The sequence below is a fragment of the Saccostrea cucullata genome, unplaced genomic scaffold (genome assembly GCF_032062105.1).
Source record: "Saccostrea cucullata isolate Sc308-1 unplaced genomic scaffold, CSIRO_AGI_Scuc_v1 ctg157, whole genome shotgun sequence".
NCBI lineage: Eukaryota > Metazoa > Mollusca > Bivalvia > Ostreida > Ostreidae > Saccostrea > Saccostrea cuccullata.
The window spans coordinates 630707-650589 of record NW_026918429.1 but is presented as its reverse complement, the minus strand read 5'-3'; the positions used below and the strand labels follow the sequence as shown (position 1 = coordinate 650589).

The window sequence follows — 19883 nt, the reverse complement described above, 5'->3', positions numbered from 1 at the left end:
TATTTTTCAGTTTAGAATAACATTTTTAGGGGGAATTCTATGATCCAATTTTATAAAAACTTCTTTAAAGCACATAAAACCACGGTAGAATATAATGGCATATAAACTAAACAGATAAAAGTATAATAAATAAATAATCTGGGAGAATTTTGGATGAACCAGCAAGTAATAAACTCTACTCATTTCATGCATATATATATAAAAACAGAATCCTAGATATACACCCCAAGAGTGCAATGCATTTATGGATAATTCGTCAAAATGTTTTTTATATAAGCACATTGTCCAATCTGATTTCTGTAAAATGCAACCCTATTTAACGAAACCTTTTCAAAGTAATTTAAAAAAGCATATTTCCCGCATCAGGCTTTCGTCGCACTATCTAAATATACAATGTAGAATGCGGAAGGTACCAAGGCAAGAGCAGAAATGCTAGAATATGCGACATTTGTGATAATCATCTAATAGAAGATGAAATATATTTCATTCTCCAATGTCCTAGATATCTAAAAGTAAGAAAAAATACTAGTATATAAATGAATATTATGTAACGTTTTTCTCTATGGGGTGTTTGTTTTTTACCCGCGTCACAAAATATTGTGGATCCCGTGTAGAAGATAGGAACTTTAGATCTTTATAGATCTAACATCAGAACAACGACAAAGTTTGTTTCAACAAGTGTATTAATAATATCCAAAGGTAGTTTACAATCCAGTACAAGCAATGTATATCAACTCACTAACTCTCTCTCCTTATATACCTTGTCTGACACCTAACGTGATTTAGGGCACCTTGTTAGAGCGTTAGGCTCCATCGTTAGGGCACCTGTTAGGGCGTTAGGCTCCCTCATTAGGGCACCCTGTAAGGGCGTTAGGCTCCATCGTTAGGGCACCTATTAGGGCAATCGGCTCCAAGTATTAGGGCCTCTGCACCATTGTTAGGTGTCAAGACACTTAATACATTTATAGCATCTGATAAGCGCCATAATTAGGACACTAATTAAGGGCGCTAATCAGGTACCATGGTTGGGGCTTATCAAATGAACAAAATTCTTATCTCTGTTTTACTTATAACAGTAACATATTTTCATATAAAACAAAAACATTGCATTGGTCCCTCCTTTTGAAACATGACTTCCACTGTCATCAATATTTAAAACATGAACATTAATTATACGTAAAATCAAATTACACAAAAGCCAAACAAAATCAACAGAAAGACAAAAAGTAAAACAATAAAATTTTATCAAATAAAAATGTCACTAGATTAAATCAAAAGTCCATGTAGTTTACACTGGTATTGGTCTTAAGATTTCTCCGGCCCTATTTTTAGCACTTTCTCTTCCAACTTTTTCTTTTCCTGCTTTGGGTTTTTCATCCCTTGGTTTTAGGCCATGAACCGACTGACACCTGGCCTCCGGCATCAGTCATCTTTAGTTTAAATAATTCCTTACAGTTCTCTTTTCAACACAATTTTGGTCTCGAGAACTGTCGCTTGTTTGAAATCCTCCTCCTTCTCTCTGGTTCCACGGGTTGTAAGGGCGTCCCCTCCTCCCTGGTCCTGTACTGGTACATGCACTTGGGGTTCTCATATTATTATAGATACTGTTGCATCCGTCACCCGCGCTTGGAGGTTTGGCAGTATCCGCAGCTGCTATTTCATTATTCCATTCCCCATCTTCAATCTCATACACAGGCTTATAGCCTGGTTTTGTCTCCTTTGGCAATTCTTTTTCCCCAATCCGCAAGCACTCTTCTTGCATTGCATTAAGATCTGCTTCTTGAAGTGTCCTAGGTCTGGTCCGTTTCACTGCGAGTCGAAAATCCTCAGATTGTCCACACTTATCTAAGAAGGACTGTATAGCATTTTCTTCAACTAAATCTGGATTTCCTGGATAGGCCCTTCGGTACAAATCTTCGATGGCCTGTCCTAAATCTCGCAGGGACTCGCCCGGTAGTCTTCTTCTCAATTTGGCGTCTGCAATATACCTTTCTTTCATTGCAGAATGCCCGAATCTTTGGTTCATCTTATCCTTAAGTTGCTCATAGTCTTTCTGTACAGTAAGGGGCATTCCATATGCATAGCTCTCGGCTTGTCTTCGCAAGGTGCTAAGCAAAACTCTGCGAGATTTCTCGGGTCCCCATGAGTTTAATTCTGAGATGTTTTCAAAATAGTGTAAAAACTCATCCCAAACATCATCATTGGCCCCTGAGAAGGTCCTCCTTACTGGATATTCGTTGGTTCGTTGACCAGCATTTGGTGTCATAGGACTGTTTTTAGGTGTCCCGTCAGCCATAGGAAATTCAAGATTGCACCCAAGTCCCTGAGGAGACTGATTGCCCAAATAAGGAGTAGCGCGTCCAGATTGCCCCAAAACCTTAGGTTCCTGATAGGTACCTTTAGGGGCGTTAGGTGCACTACCACCAGTATAGGGTGTATCACTGGGTATCAAAGAAATTTCCCTTTCCTTACTGGCATTTGGCAGACCGGATCCTCCATACCTCCATATTACTCTGATTACCGTAACAAGCAATAACATGCTCGTTATCGCTACTAGAGAAATTACTGCATTTTCTTGAGATTCCTGCACGATCTCGTTTTCTGGAAAATAGATCCAGGTCATCACCATCAGGGAGCATCCCATCAAAGCAAAGAGTACCCAAATAAATAGGATTCTCTTTAAGCTTGGTCTTGGATTGTACTCGTTGAAAACAGAAAGACCCTGCGAGTTTTGCCCGAACTCCTGAAAGTTAGGACTGTCTGGCATTACTCGACTTGTGGGCTGCAAATCTGTTGTACACCCAGAATTGGCCTCTATTCCAGAGTCATTCAGAGGAGCTGGACTGTCAAAGTACTGCCCTACCTTTGTAGGCGTAATTTTCCTCCTTAAAATGGGTGTCTCCATTTCAAACTCAGTGCTATTCCGTTCCGGTGTTACACGTAGAATAACTTCTTTGGATCCCACCGCTGCCACCAATTGTAACGTTTTTCTCTATGGGGTGTTTGTTTTTTACCCGCGTCACAAAATATTGTGGATCCCGTGTAGAAGATAGGAACTTTAGATCTTTATAGATCTAACATCAGAACAACGACAAAGTTTGTTTCAACAAGTGTATTAATAATATCCAAAGGTAGTTTACAATCCAGTACAAGCAATGTATATCAACTCACTAACTCTCTCTCCTTATATACCTTGTCTGACACCTAACGTGATTTAGGGCACCTTGTTAGAGCGTTAGGCTCCATCGTTAGGGCACCTGTTAGGGCGTTAGGCTCCCTCATTAGGGCACCCTGTAAGGGCGTTAGGCTCCATCGTTAGGGCACCTATTAGGGCAATCGGCTCCAAGTATTAGGGCCTCTGCACCATTGTTAGGTGTCAAGACACTTAATACATTTATAGCATCTGATAAGCGCCATAATTAGGACACTAATTAGACTTCCAAGATAAGGGCGCTAATCAGGTACCATGGTTAGGGCTTATCAAATGAACAAATTTCTTATCTCTGTTTTACTTATAACAGTAACATATTTTCATATAAAACAAAAACATTGCAATTATAACAAATCGCCGAGTACATTTTAATTACTTCAATTGTTAGGTACATACCGCATATCTACTTTAGTTGGTTTGGGGAAATATATCCATCATGCCCAAATATTACGTAACGAAGATTTATCGGGTTGAGCTACATGTAATTTCTATCTGTGTAAGACTAATTTTCAGATGTTTGTATATTAAAACAGCATTGTTATGTATTATATTATATCTTTGAATTATTAGGTACTGTTATATCCAAAATTATTTCAACTGTAAACTATAAACGAGTGGAACTGTGGGACTGAGGAACACTTGACCTGGGGTTTGACACCCCCCCCCCCCCCCAATTTAGACTCATGGAGAGTCATTGTATTATATGTTACATGTACTATTTGTTATTTTGTAAAGTAATGGGTTGTATTGCCCAGAGTTCTATTCTGAATAATGAGTTTATAACAGTATACTTATTTCTATATAATGAAAATTTAACTCTGTAATGATTATTTTGTACACCCTATGAAGTTCATTATGCAGTTTCCTTTCTATGCTCTTTTCACGATTAAATGCATTCACTTCAAATGAATAATATTTTAAATGATAAAGAGAATTAGAATTTAGCTTTCATTCGAAAACCATTTCAATATACAATTTATGATTTTCAAGCCTTGACTTTTAATCAGTCGAACATTAAAATCAAAAAGGATATCAAATTCTATATATAACGCGATAAGTAAAAGCCTGATTGAGGGTCTGGATATAGAATTTTTGCTATTTCATTACTCTACATTGTATACACTATAAAAATTAGTTAAGGGGAAAAAAGCAATTTTAGATACTATGCAAATTGCTGTGAATACCATGCATGACTATTATCGATAATTAATGAAATAAATTGATTAATACGTAAAAACACCTGTTGAATAAAGACTTGTATTTCGCTCCTCTATTGTATTGAAGCGTATAGTAGAGAAACGAAAATAGAAGTCTAATTTTAATTCGATTGTGAAACGAATTTTTGGATATTTTTGAATTTAGTTTTTTTTTCGAAGTTATATCTCTTATCAGAAGCATATAACACCCAAAAAAAAACAAATGCATGCATGACTGTATAAAAATGTTAATGCCCCCTTAATCGAAGGTATACAGTTTTTGTCCTGTCCGTCCTGCATCAGTCTGTCTGTTCATCTGTTTGTCCGCAAAAACTTTTCCCTTGCTCATTATTTTTGAGTGGACGAGGCTGTGGCTATCATATTTCACAGGTATATTCCTTGTGTCAAAACCTTTTTTGGGCACACACTTCATTTGTGTATTCCTTGTGACAAGATCTTTCTTTGGGTACCATGCACCATGTGGTCATGGTCAAATAATGAATACAACATGTGAACTTTCAGACATGAAAAGTCTAACACTAACTGTTCAAAAGTTACGAACAATTTAATAAAGTTTTTTTTTTCACCCCAAGGTAACAGGTCAAATTTGGTGGTATTGTCAAAGAAATAATATTATTATATTATTATGGAATGCTTGAAACTTTGATAGCTTAGTTAATAAGAGTTATCGAACTTTATAATTGTTTCCTTGTCTATTTCTCTTATTTTTCCCCCACAGTTGTAAAATAAAATAGTGATTAATAAACGAATATGCAATAATGTAACAATACACAACTTACTTATCTAGGACGTTTTAATTTTGACTTCAAATACTTAGTACTCAATTCTTCAAAGAATTGATGTTTTTTCGGTTCTTAGTGAAACCCCTCCCTGTAAACTTCCTTTTCCGGTATATCCTCCATGAACACGGCCGTATTGTAAATATAGGCCGAAAAATCTGTCTTGATCAAGACATAGAAAACGCTATAAAGTTAAAATGGCAGAGCAGATGACTCTGAGAGGGACCCTTCAGGGCCACGGAGGATGGGTAACTCAAATTGCCACGACTCCTCAATATCCAGACATGGTTTTGTCGGCATCTAGAGGTAAATATCGTCGTGTCACCACATTTAATACATTTATTTTAGATTTAGATTTATTGATTCAAGGGATTCGCGGATTTATTTGAATAAAGGAGATCCTCATAAGATTTAGGACCCGTATTCGTTTGTCTTCTCAAATTCTAAGCACATAGAATGACAGTTCACTCAACCATAAACAAGCAAACCGAATGCAGTTACGGTTTTATTATCACTTCAAACAGTATAACGATAGAATTAATAGTTAGATTTCGTTGAAAGTATAATCATCGATGACAAGTACCCCAATGAACTGAAAATATCCATTTGCAATAACGACAAATGCATGCACGACTATTCATTTCGAATTTCCTCGACAACTTTGTACTGTCATAGTTCACGGTCAGAATGACTCTAAAAACTGTATCAAATATTTTGTATGAAATTTTTGCAAACATAATGTTTGAATGGAGATAAATAATTGCCTCCTTAGCTGGTCAAATGGGAAACTCATTCAAATAAACCAAACATAAATTGTAGACAAAACACTTATCATGTGGAAGCTTACAAGAGATGATGCCAATTATGGGCTCCCACTTCGTTGCTTGAAAGGACACGGTCACTTTGTTTCTGATGTTGTCATGTCATCAGATGGTCAATTTGCCTTGTCTGGATCATGGGATAAAACCTTGAGATTGTGGGACTTGAGTGCGTAAGTAATTTGTAATTGATGAAAAAAATATAATGAAGTTTGATTGATACGCATTTATGTAGTGCTGGGTATCGCGACGGAAAAATCGTATCGCGATATATTGCAATATTATATTTTGTATTGCAATATATCACGATATAAATATTTAATAATTTTTTGCTTTTCGTCAAGGTTAAATGAAAGCACAAACTCAAATTACAAGTTGATATTCAAGTTGATATTCCAATTGCCTGATCGCATTATGTTGGCGCAATCGGCAAGATAAGTTTTTTTGTGGCAATTAAGTTGCAATACTCAGATTTAGCTTTAACATGGGTTTCATATAACAGTTGTTGTCGTTTCATTTTTGAAACAGACATGTCTCTGGTTTCTGATCAAACTTCACGTCGCTTGCCGCCATATTTTACCTTGGAAAGGGCAAATAACTCTTTTTGTAACAATTTATAGCATATCGAACCCGAACCGGTATTCACAATAAAATACCGCGATACGTATTGTGAAGAACGAAATCGGGATGCACCGGTTAACCGGTAATATCGCACAGCACTACATTTATGATGCATGAAAATGCTTTTATTCCCAAAGTATATGAATTATTTCTCTTTTCAGAGGAACTACCACCCGTTTGTTCTGTGATCATGAGAAAGATGTAATGAGTGTTGCCTTCTCAGCTGATAACAGACAGATTGTGTCAGGATCCAGGGATAAATCCATCAAACTGTGGAACACACTCGGAGTCTGTAAATACACAATTCAGGTAAGTTTTACTGACAGCGTAAATCCTTGCAGTAAGAACGGATTTCCATGTATCAGTGAAATAAATGCAATCCCTTTCAGAGATTTTAAAAATAGAAATGGATATTATATTTCAGGACGAGGGTCACACAGACTGGGCATCATGTGTCAGATTTTCACCAAACACTGCCAATCCAATCATTGTGTCATGTGGATGGGATAAAATGGTGAAGGTATGTGAGGACACACAACTTATTTTCTTATTATTATCTTCTATCTGTTCTAAAATAATGAACTAAGAAGAAGATATCTACAGGTCCTTTTGCATGTTTACACTTTAGTTTTACTGTTGTCCATTATTGAATTCATTCATGTCATTCTATAAAATTTGATCTATTACAGGTGTGGAACTTGACCAACTGTAAACTAAAGACAAACCACATTGGACACACTGGTTACCTGAACTGTGTCACAGTGTCTCCTGATGGATCACTCTGTGCTTCTGGTGGCAAGGCAAGCTTTGATATATAGAGTATTTTCTGCCCTGTTCATAATGATATTGAATTTACTGTTGATTTCAGACCATCATTTGACAGTGTTATCCGGCTGTTCTGACATTCTCTAACATTGGTTTTCTGAATCTGATAATGTAGTACAATATTGATGGGATAGGACATAGTGCAAAAAGATTTCATTTTCTGGGGTTTAAAAAAAAATGGATATTTAAGTTATGCATTTATTGATCCATATAATGCTCAAAGAAGGGAGCAATATTTGCTGCTTTCTGTCCGTCTACCATCAGTTTCAATTCATTTTCTTCACAGGGGTCACACATATTGATATGAAATTTGGTGTACAGATTTATCATAAGAATGTCTAGACCAAGTTCTATTTTGGGTACGATCGGGCTATTTAGACAGAGTTATGCCCCTTGGACTTAGAAACATTCCAATTATTTGCAGTTTCCGTTCATTTTCTTTGCAGAGGTTGCACACATTATTACTGTATTTATTATTTTATTACTGTATGCTGACTTTCTAAATCTTTTTCAAGTACCAAAAATACCTAAATGTTTTATTTTTCCTTCTTCAAGAAGTAATGAATGTGTAAATAAAAAATTTGCAATTCTGCCACAAACAGGATGGCCAGGCAATGTTATGGGATCTAAATGAAGGCAAGCACCTGTACACATTGGATGGAGGAGACGTTCTCAACTCTCTGTGCTTCAGCCCCAACAGATACTGGCTCTGTGCTGCTACTGGGCCCAGCATCAAAATCTGGGTAGGTATAATGGTGTTTGTAAAGACTCACCGTGGCAGGTATTTATCGTAGTGTAACGTCACATGTACATGTTGCAAACTTGTGTGTTATTCAAGCAGGAAAAATGAAGAGTTAACACACTCAAACCATTTAATGTATAAATAAATTCCTGGCAGGAATTGCACAATGAAATATATGGAGATAACAAACAGTATTCCAGCCCAGAAGTCCATTTAAAACAATACAAATCAGGAGCATTGCAAACATGGACCTCCAAAACATCACAGGTGGGATCAGGTGCCATGAGGAGTGAGCGCTGCATGGCATTTCCGGAAATCTGCATAGCATTTCCGACATAATTTTGTTTTCATTTCTGGAATTTACCTGCGGCAATTTGATGTTTTCCTAGTCAGCGAAAATGAAATTTTGAAAGTATTTATTGCTAAATATTGATTAAAAATATATTTTAAAAAATCTATTCATGATACATATATGCATACATATAGCACTAAGTCTAGGTAAAAGAGTTCAATGAACATACAACTTTTTCACCTCATTATCGTATTTGGCCGAGTATAATACGCATTGATGTAAAATACGCACCCCCCTTTTTGCGTCTGTAACTGGGAAAAAAACGCAGTTGGGATGTATTATACGCAACAGAAAATTTTACCAAGCGATGTTCTGAACTTTGAAAATCGCAGTAATTTGTAACGAAAATCGGCGCGAAGATTAAGTGTCAAAAATTTACAGAACACACATTTATCTTTTTTTCTTCTTAATCTGCAATTTCCATATCGCGGCAATAAGGAGAAAATTATCTATTCATTAATTTCAACAAAGCACAAGATAATGTTGCGTAAAAGTGTTACTAGTAACAGAATTTATTTTTTAAGCATACGATGATTTTGAAATAATACGTCGCCACATAATTTTTTGGTGAAATAATTTTATTTCAACAAAGCATGAGATATTGTTGCAAGTTTTAACAGTTGTCATATTTAATTTTGGTTCTAGGTAATCATGCTGAAAAACGAAATTGAAACATCAAAGTATTTTTAAAATTAAGAAGACTACGATTTTCCTCTTCTGAATTGTCGCGGATATTTTATTTTCTACAGAGCACAAATAAATGATAACATTTAAGTTTTAGCATACTTCATATTTAATTTGTTAACTCTCAGTTATTTAAAAAAGGGTTTGATAAGTATAAGATAAGGTAAAATTACATTTAACAAGTGTTTGATTGTTTAATGTGTCGTAATCAACACACGCTCACCCATACGAAAGGTTACAAACCGACCCCCGCTTTTTAACAAAGAAAATAATCAAAGCAATTAAAAGGACAGTAAAAATAATCATTGTTATAACTGTAAAAACATTGCTTTGGAGTCGGTAGACAATTAATTGCCTGAAGGGGTGTTGAGAGGTAATTATCAAGTGACCAGCGCACGTGTGTCACGACATTGGCTTCCTTTCAATGGGACGTATAAAGGGGTGTTTGTGTTGCAGTGAATTTTCACTGAGTTAGCAGTGAATTTTCACTGAGTTATTTAAAAACTAAAATAAAATTTTTATTTTATTGTATTTCATCCAAAAAATGACTTATTACTTTGTCAGGCAGATAAGGTGCATGTGTACTATGATTACGGAAGCACGTGACAAAGGAATGTGATAACGTCTTAAAATAGCATCGGTAATGGCGGCCTACACGGAGACGATAAACATGGAGCTCAAATTAATTTTAACTTGCTTTTTCATGTCATTTTAGTGTGTAAATATTATGAAAGTGTTATTTTTAACAAGAATACCTTCCAACAATAACTTTCCAAAGTTTAAAATATGACGATAATCAAAAGAAGTTGCATATGTCTCTTGGCAATACTACGGTATGTACGTATGATAGCCGTTTCACCTGAAAGAACAACTTATCAAAATCCCATTGTGATGTAAAATACGCATCCCTTTCTCACAGAAATTTATTTTAGGAAAAAATTGTGTATTACATTCCCCCAAATACGGTAAATGTGCACAAAAGTAAATGTCAGTGACAGCACATCTTCGCTAGCCAAGGGTTTCTGATACGCTTCTCTCCTCATAAACCCTTGGCCTACGGTGAAGTCAAAAGACGGGATTGTTTTCCGTCACGTGATCTCGAATCTATCAGGTACGCACAGATTGCGTCATCGCCAGAAATAAAGACACGTGTTAAAAAAAATTAAATCAAAGTTTTTTCAAGAATAATTAAGAAGCAATAATTGAGTTATGTTTATTCATTATTTATAGAACAAATCTGAAGCTTCAATAAAGATTCTTAATCACATATTTAGAAGATATTGGATGAAACCATGGCTATTCATAGAATTGAATGTTATCTTACGGATCGTTGTTTTCTTGCGTTTTTCATTTCCAAGATTAAAGAGTGAAGATGTATCCCGAACGCAAATATCGTCATTTACAAAAAACATTTGCTGATTGGTCGACCTGGGTGTACTGAAATCCAATCAGAACTCTGGAAAAAAATCCCGATTTCTATGAACACCATAGGCCAAGGGTTTATGAGGAGAGTAGCGTATCAGAATCCCTTGGCTAGCGAAGATGGTGACAGCACCAAACTTATGTCTAAGACACTTGATGTACTCTAATCCAGTTTATACTCCGGTTTATACCGCATTTGTTATACTGCTCTGCACAGAACTTTATTTTTTCTGCTGTACATCTAGGCAGAGTATAAACATTGAGTCAATTTTCTCAAACTTTAATTCAGGTAGTTGCCTACATTTTCTATTGTCACAGTCATTTCAAAAACACAGATATTCGATTTCAATTATTTATTTATAATTTGTATTCCTTTAAATTTTTCATAGGTAATCGATAATGTCTTCAAATCTATTAGTAAAGTTACTGTCTGAAAAATGTCGGAAATGAAAACAAAAAAATGTCGGAAATGAAAAAATGATAATTGCTAAAAATTCTGGAAATGAAATGCAGCAGGAGTGAGCATATCCTTCCAACTGGTCACCCCCGTCATGTGCTCCTTGTCATGATTGGGAAACAAGGGAAATATCTGTCAACCAATTTGGTTTGTAAATAATGCTCTACCAACTAGTATGAAAAATGTCAGTGAGCATTTGACTTCATGATAGATTGCATTTGCTGAAAAGGTTATTGTATTGACCATAGACCTTAAGAAATGATGACTTTAAATGAGAATGTTGATATTCTTGTATCATCAAGATGTTGGTGAATACATAAGGCATTGTACCATTGGTAAGTTGTAAATTCAGCATTTAATTCGGTCGCAAGTAAAAAAAATCAACCTGAGAATGCTGCCTTCAGGTGAAGGTGGCAAACTTCCCGTTTTCATAATGGCACTGGTTCTGACGTTTTCTTGGCATATAAAGTATCAAAATTGTTGAAAAGTCTGGAAACTGTCGGATATTACGGACTAGTTGTATCCAAGAATGGATCAAATTTTGCACTATTTCAACTTTCTTGAAAGAGTGTACTCAAGGGAAATTTAATATTCTAATCTAAATATAATGGTTTAGCCTCATTGATATTTACCAAATAGTGCTAAATATCTGGTTAGAAATATTTGTAATTTTTCATTGAGATAGTTAATGAGGAAAGTTCTCAATAGATAATTTTTTTTTTAGCAAAATTACTTCCCATAGATCACCACGTTGTAGGTACTAGTAAACAAGACAGGATTCCTTCATTATGTAAACAATTTAATTGCCGTATATGACATTCAGATACCAGTTTTTCTTACCAATTTATGTTTGCAAAAGGAAATAAATCGGAGGAAGATGTCATATGAAAAGCATTGTAAATTTACCTTGTCATTATGCTATGTACCTAGTTACAATGTAATGAGGAATTTTTTAAGATGAAAATCAAGCCTGCAGCACAGTGAATACTTTGAAAAAGTATTTCATTTTGTCATACAAATAATAATAAAGAGATCCAACTTTAAGAACCCTCTGATTTACATAAATTTAATAGACTGAGAATTGATTTTTTAATTCAAACTATCTGAAGATTTTTTCTTGGCATCAGTGATTATAAAGTGACATGATTGAAGAATCCTGAAAGAAATGTCCTGCAATTCTGAGGTGCCAGAGATTGATAAAGAAAAAATATATCTTGAACCCTCTAATGTTTCCCCCTATGATAATTTGCCTTTATAGATCATCTGAGCTGAAAGCTGAAGTAAGTTTCCGATTTATTCATTGTCTGTCTGTCTGTAAACTTTTCACAATTTCGACTTCTTCTCAAGAACCACTGGGCCTATTTCAATCAAACTTGCCATAAAGCATCCTTGGATGAAGGGTATTCAAGTTTGATAAAATGAAGGGCCCCATCTTCTTTCAATGAGAGAAAATAAATAAGTCACAGGTGTCATTTAAAATTCTTCTCGAAACTCATTGGGTCAAACTTATTTGAAACCTTCTCTACATAGTGTAGATTCAATTTCTTCAAATCATGACCCCAGGGGTAGAGTGGGGCAACAATGGTGAATCAAAGTTTTTTACATGGAATATGTAGGGAAAAAAAACTGCAAATCCATGATTATTCAATCATATACATGATATATGAAAGCATTCTCAGATAGAGTTAATTCAAGTTTGTTCATATCATTGTTATTGGGGGATAGGATGGAGCCACAATGGGGATCAATTTTTACAAATGAATATATAGGGGGGAAAATTCAAAAATCTTCTCAAGAACAGTAAAGCAATGTTTAGTTATTTTGATATAGAAATTATCTTGAGGTAGTGTGATTCAAGTATGTTAAAATCATGACCCTGAGGGGTAGGGTGGATTCACAATAGAAATTAAAGTTTTATTCAGGAATTAATGAGAGAAAAAAAAAGAAGCTGATGAACAACTGCATGGCCATATTGACTTGTGAGCATTGTGGTCCATGGGCTTCTTGTTAGATTGGTATTGGGCATTAGAGATGTTTTTTTACAAGTTGTAAGTGTATGAAGTATTTTCAGAGTCTTTTTTAGTCAATTTTGCTTATAAAATTGATGGTTTTGAGTGATGATCAATTGAGTTGACAATAGCTAGTAGACAATGAGATATTGGAATCTCTACGAACAAATGATAATAATAATAATAATAATAATACTTTATTTATAGAAGGTAACCCGATTAGTGCAAGCACTAGTCTTCCTCGGGGCCCTCTTTATAACACATATACAATGTATATACACAATAAATACAAATCACAATAAGGAGACAATAAAAAAAATGGACAGTACATGCATGTTACCAAATAAATAAATAAAACATATACATTTAAGCATAGAGAGAGAGAGAAAAAAGAAAAATCACGTAGAACCATTGCGTTTCACGAGCAAAAAATTTTTAACACTTTTTTTAAATATTGTAAGGGATTGGGAATTCCTTATACTTATTGGTAGCTCGTTCCAGATTATAACTCCTGAATATTGTAAAGAATTTTTAAATAAGTTAGTTTTATATTTTGGTAATCGCAGTTCGGAGTTTGTTTCAGAGCGTAACGTGTATGATCCAGAGCTTTGAAATTCAAAAAGATTATGCATATAATCCGGAGACATACCATTAAGTATTTTGAACATTAGAATGCTTTTCTGTAAATATAAAAGTTCATAAACCGTTAACCAGCCTAAAGTGTTAAATAAAGGCATTGAAGGTGTATCATATTTTTCATTTAAAATAATCCTAGCCGCTCGTTTTTGTAATCTGTAGACTCTATCCACGTGCGTTTGAGGACAGTTGCCCCATATGGACAGACAATATAAAATTGATGGTAGAATAAAAGCATTATAAAATAGTTGTCTAGTATGCATTGGAAGAAACTTTTTAATTTTTCGTAAAGTGAATATTTTATATGTAAGAGTTTTGCAAACTGCATCTACATGACAAGTATATTGTAGATTATGATCGATGTGAATGCCTAATAATTTGTGCATTTCTACATTTTCAAGAGTATGTCCGGAAAGTTGTAAATGAAAATTAACATTTTCTAATTTAGATTTCTTTTGTTTTGTTCCCATTAACATACACTTTGTTTTATCAGTATTTATAATCATCTGATTTTGTTGGCACCATTTTTGTAGTTGATTGAGTTCATGATTTAGAGTTGTTTCAATATGTGAAATACTATTGCCATGAAAATGCATTGTAGTGTCATCAGCAAACATATCAATATTACAATGTTCAACACATAATGGTAAATCATTAATATACAATAGAAACAACAAAGGACCTAAAATAGAGCCCTGTGGCACACCTGCTATGACTGGCAGTGATTCAGATATGTACTGTATGCACCAATTTTTACACTTTGTGTTCGATCATATAAGTATGATTGAAACCATTTAATTGATATTGGATCGAAATGATAGCATTTAAGTTTTCTAATTAGTATATCGTGATTAACAAGATCAAATGCTTTGCTAAAATCCAAATAAGTAATGCCAACAAATTTTCCTTGATCTATTGCATGCAGCCAATTATCGGTTAGTTTTGTGAGAGCTGTCTGGCATGAGTGAAATTCTCTAAATCCAGATTGTGCTTTCATTAGTAAATCAAAGTGAGAAGTAAAAATACGTATATTTTCTGCTACATGCTTCTCTAAAATTTTCGACATAGTTGGTAAAATTGAGATTGGGCGATAGTTTCCTGGGTCTGATTTATTGCCCTTTTTGAACAGGGGAGTTACTTTTGCGACTTTTAACTGTGAAGGAAAAGATCCTTTGATTATGCTAGAATTTATTAGGTGTGTTAGTGGTTTGGATATTACACTGGCTGAAAGTTTAAGCAATCTAGGTCCAAGAAAGTCTATGCCAGCAGATTTGTTTACATCTAGTCTTTTTAACATTTCAGATACCTTTTCTTCATTAATCAAGGGAATTTTAAAAAAGTCTTGATCTCCAAGTTTCGTCTCCGTGTATCTTTTCAATTTGTCTGACTCAAATGTGGTAGACGAAAGATTATTCAACAATTTCTTCGGAATTTGGGCAAAATGTTCATTAAAGGCATTTGCAATATCCTGTAAATTATCAAGATCTAAGCCGTTATATATTATATTGGAAGGAGACAAGTTTTTGTCTGATTTCGAGACCAGCTGATTTAAGTGTATATGTCTTACGAAGTAAACATACTAAGTATGGCATTGATGATGAAAATGACATGTTTGATGAATCTTGATAACAATGTCCTCCAATTCTGAGATGCCTAATGTACCAAATATCTTTCCTTTTTTAGTGTGTAATATTTTAAAGTGTATTTCCATGATTTGATTTTTCAGTTTACACAAATAAAGTTGAAAGCGTTCATGCTGGTGGTAAATTTTATAATTAAACCACCTCTTCAGTTTTGGTGCATAGTTGTGTAATCCTGCACCTGTAAGGGATCAAATAGAGAAGTTGGTAAATATCCCAATAGTAAATATCAGAGAGGGGTCACAGTTACATTTACAAGGCATCAAATCCTACTAAGGTCAAGTGACTTCTTGGACATTAAGTTCCTTATATTTTGCTGTTGGGAAGAAAATGACTACCGTGCATATTATTGCCACACTCACCTGCGCTATTGAATCTTGCTGAAATTAATAAAATTAAACAGTAATGTCCTGTTAACACATTCCATTTCTAATGGCTGTACACACACGTTTGCACAGAATTTAATTTGAAAACATATTGTCAATTTTTTCTGCATCATCTAACATTTTAGTATCTTATTTATTCATATCATTAAAGCTGACTGTTACAAAGGGATCTGTTTATTTTGTAATGCAAGTAAAATTTATTTGAAAATCGAGAGAAAAAATATTCAAGAAGGGGCTGTTTAATAGTGAAATGTAAGTCTGGCTTGTGATTCTTGGATATAAAGTACATGTATCAGAAGTTGACAAATGGCATCAATGATGACGAAGAGACATGATTGATAAATCCTGATAGTAATGTCCTGCAATTCTGAGGTGCCTTGGTGTAACTCCTTAAATCTGAGGGAAAAACCTAGTTTTTGTATGTGTGTCATAATTTTTGCGATATCCATATGTCATGGACGTAAAGTGCGATTGAACCTTTCAATCATCCCATCTGATTGGGAATGTTTTGATACAGTTACTGCATTATTTCCAGATGAAAATGTTTTGTGTTGGATCAGTGTATTTGTATACATGTATTAGAAATATAACTAAATCACATGGTAAAAACTTTTGTTTCTGCAGCAATATAAGATATATGCAATTTAAATAGTAGAAAACTGAATAGTGATGGCTAAAGATGGACTTCAAATTAAATGTCAATGTATTAAAGATAATAGCAAAAGGTTGCAAATAGATTAGTACTTCAGTTTATGATGAAGTATAGAGAAAGGTATGTCGATCCGATGATTATCCTTATGACATGTATTAGCTATTGAGACTAATGAAAATAATCAACAAGAAATGAGGATGACATACTCTGAAAATTGTCTATTTACCAGTAATAATGTATTACAGATTTTACCACTGTTTATTGATGAAAGCTTGTTTTCTTGAACAAGATTGGATCAAGAAAATTATTTTTAGATATCTGAGCATTTAGAGCACTGAGGTTAAAAATACATAAAGAAAATAAGGGTAGGAGCTTTCAACTCACCTTGACTTATGATATTGATGTTATGAGATAGAGAAGTTCAAATGTTGAACAAGTGATCTAATGAACAAACTGATGGTTTTCCACAATGAAAATTTTGTTTATTGATTTAATGGTTGTTCATTGTTTTTCAGGATTTGGAAGGAAAGATAGTGGTGGATGAACTGAGACAGGAGGTACTCTCCACCAACTCTAAGGCCCAGGCTCCCCAGTGTATATCCCTGGCCTGGTCCGCTGATGGACAGACTCTGTTTGCTGGTTACACCGACAACCTAATCCGTGTCTGGCAAGTTTCCATGGCAGCCAGATAAACTGCCAAATCTAGTGCTATAACTGAGGACATTTTAAAGTGGAGTTGTGGCTCTGAAAAAATGTGAATAAAATCTCAGAGTTTAAATAGTGTCCATGCGTTTTACTTTAGTATCAGAAGCATCCTTTGTTATCCCCTCGCGCAACTAGTTGCGGAGGGGATATAGCATCGCGAATGTGCGTATGTATGTGTGTGTGTTAGTGTGTTCGTTACCTTGTGGGCAAGATTGACAGAGAACCTTTGCATTAACCTTTTTCAGCGTTTACATACTTGTGTGGCAGTATAAAAGGACGAAGCCTATTAATTTTCAAGTCCATTGATGAAATATTTCTTCAGATATCGCGTTTTTACTGCCTCGAAACCCTGACATTTTATGTACGAGTTGATAAAATCATTTGTGGGCAAGATTGACAGAGAACCTTTGCATTAACCACTCTGGGCGTTTACTTACTTGTGTGGCAGTATAAAAGGAAGAAGCCTATTCATTTTCAAGTTCAGTGATGAAATATTTCTTCAGATATCGCATTTTCACTGTCTCGAAACCCTGACATTTTATGTACGAGTTGACAAAATTCATTTCCGCTAGGGAACCAGTTTAAAAGCCGTGTCGAGTTTGTGGGAACCAGATTAAAAGAATTTGATGAACGTCGCGGTTTCATTACCAAATTCCAACAGGTGTCTGGGAATTTGGGGTGCACGTTAAGTTGTGTGTGTGTATGTGGGGGGGGGGGGTCTAAACCAACACAAAAGGTAGACCCCAATTTTCAATGCATAGAAAATGTCTATATTTTTCACAAAAGTGGGAGGCTAAGCCCCCCCCCCCCTCCCCCCGGTTCCGACGCCTATGCCACAAGTTCAAATAAACTCTCGATGCACATTGTAATTTTTATTACGGAAAAAATGCATATTGCATGGAACTGTGAAAAACTTTTTGATCACCCCTCGTATACTAATTAGGTAGGCAAATAATTAGAATTACCGAAACTTGTACATGTAGCATACGTGATATGTTTCTACTAGGTATATAAGGGAAACTGCCCAATTACGTATGCAAATTATGCCCCCACCCCCTCCAAACTTAAATGCTATGCAATTTGATTTTTGTTAAAAATAGACACCCCCACCCCCTATAATTTTGTTAAAGAAATAAATAGAGCTGAAAAACAATTTAATACCTTATATGATTTTTGTTAAAAATAGACACCTCCACCTCCTATAATTTTATTAAAGAAATAAATAGAGCTGAAAAACAATTTAATACCTTATATTAAACTTTACTACCCAAAATTAGGTATTAATGTTATGCCCCCCCCCCCCCCCCCCAACCAAGACGCTTTGCACTTTGCATTTTGTAAAAAAAAAAAATTGGATCAACAACAACACTCCACTGATTATTTTGTCAAAAGGGAGTTGAGCCTAATGTTGCGGGTTTGAATCCCACTGTGGGACGTGGAGACTGGTCCTTCGAATGAGACCGTGTAAACCAAGGGCCAGTGTCCCAATAGATGCTGGTACAAAAAGATCCCTCACTGCTCAATGGCCGTCAGTGCCTATTATAGGAAAAATGTGCAGCTCTTCACGGGCAAGCCTTCATATGAGCAAAATATTCAAAAGAGGGACATTAAGGTCAAGATCTAGTAAATGAAAGGTGCCTACAGATTTATCAAACTTGAGAAATAAATTCCTTTATTGATGCTTTACAACTTTAGCTTGGTCAAATAAGGTGTTTTGGGGCATAATTTGTAAGTAAACATGATGAAAAACTGTCTTTTCAACTGTTATTTTCAATGAAAAATTAAGAAAGCCAGTTATGAATATGGGAGATTTTTTTCATACTCAACAAAGGAAATGTATCCAGATTGCCTACAGTCTCTCGGAAAACGGTAATTAGTATGTTCATGGCCTCTTCTTTAAATCAATATTAAATTTAATATAGGTATCCGGTTTACTTTTCATATGATTTCAAATTGAATGACATGAAAATACCCTATTTTCTACATAATTCTGCTAAAGCTGTAAAGTACGGGAAAAAGAAAGTTGAAATTGATTATGACGTCATAATGGATCTAGCACCCAAAAATTAGTCTCAAGTTATTTACTAGATCTTGACCTTCAACAAGATACTTTGTACTATCAATCTTTAACATGTTTAACGTCCCTCTAGAGAATTTATCTCTCTTGAGATATTGCCATTACCAGTGATGTTCCTGCCGCGAGGGGATGCTCCGCTTAGCGGTGCCCTTGTTCAAGTTTGTAATGACATCATCATTACAAGTTTGTAAAATATAGTCATGTGAATGAAAATTCTCGAATAATTTTCCGGGCACTTACAACAGTTTACAGATAATTGATGATATTTTTTTAGCATCCCTAGATTCAATATTTCCTTATTAAATTGATTAATGTAGTACTTCAGTGAGTTGGGAAATGGGAATGTTCCAGGAACAAACTGTTAACTTGGATATAGAACTTCCTGATTGACCTTTTCATCTATACTACTTGTAGTTTTGTATGCTTGTACTTGATTCATTAACTCCATAAAAAATCCTTGCAAAAACCAGGGTCAGGTAAAGATTTTTTTAAAGTAACAGCTTTTTAACTCTTGTAAAAGATAGGCTTTTTGATATTAAAGACAAGTGCTTCTCAAAGAATGGAAACAAGAAATTTTCATTTCTTTTAGATTTGTTATCAACAAAGTTACTTTAAAAATAATTCTTCACACACTGTACTCTAAAGTTGAT

At 34.8% G+C, this 19883-nt stretch overlaps 1 protein-coding gene across 1 annotated transcript; it reads left to right on the top strand.

Moving 5' to 3' along the window:
• Nucleotides 1-5298: 5298 nt before the first annotated feature.
• On the top strand, nt 5299-17229 carry LOC134265752 (small ribosomal subunit protein RACK1). The gene is made up of 7 exons (XM_062747972.1): nt 5299-5513; nt 6027-6198; nt 6808-6955; nt 7071-7166; nt 7336-7446; nt 8074-8214; nt 16967-17229. Exons 1-7 carry the CDS (start codon nt 5405-5407, stop codon nt 17141-17143), a joined length of 954 nt encoding a protein of 317 aa, XP_062603956.1. The 5' UTR covers nt 5299-5404; the 3' UTR covers nt 17144-17229.
• Nucleotides 17230-19883: the final 2654 nt, after the last annotated feature.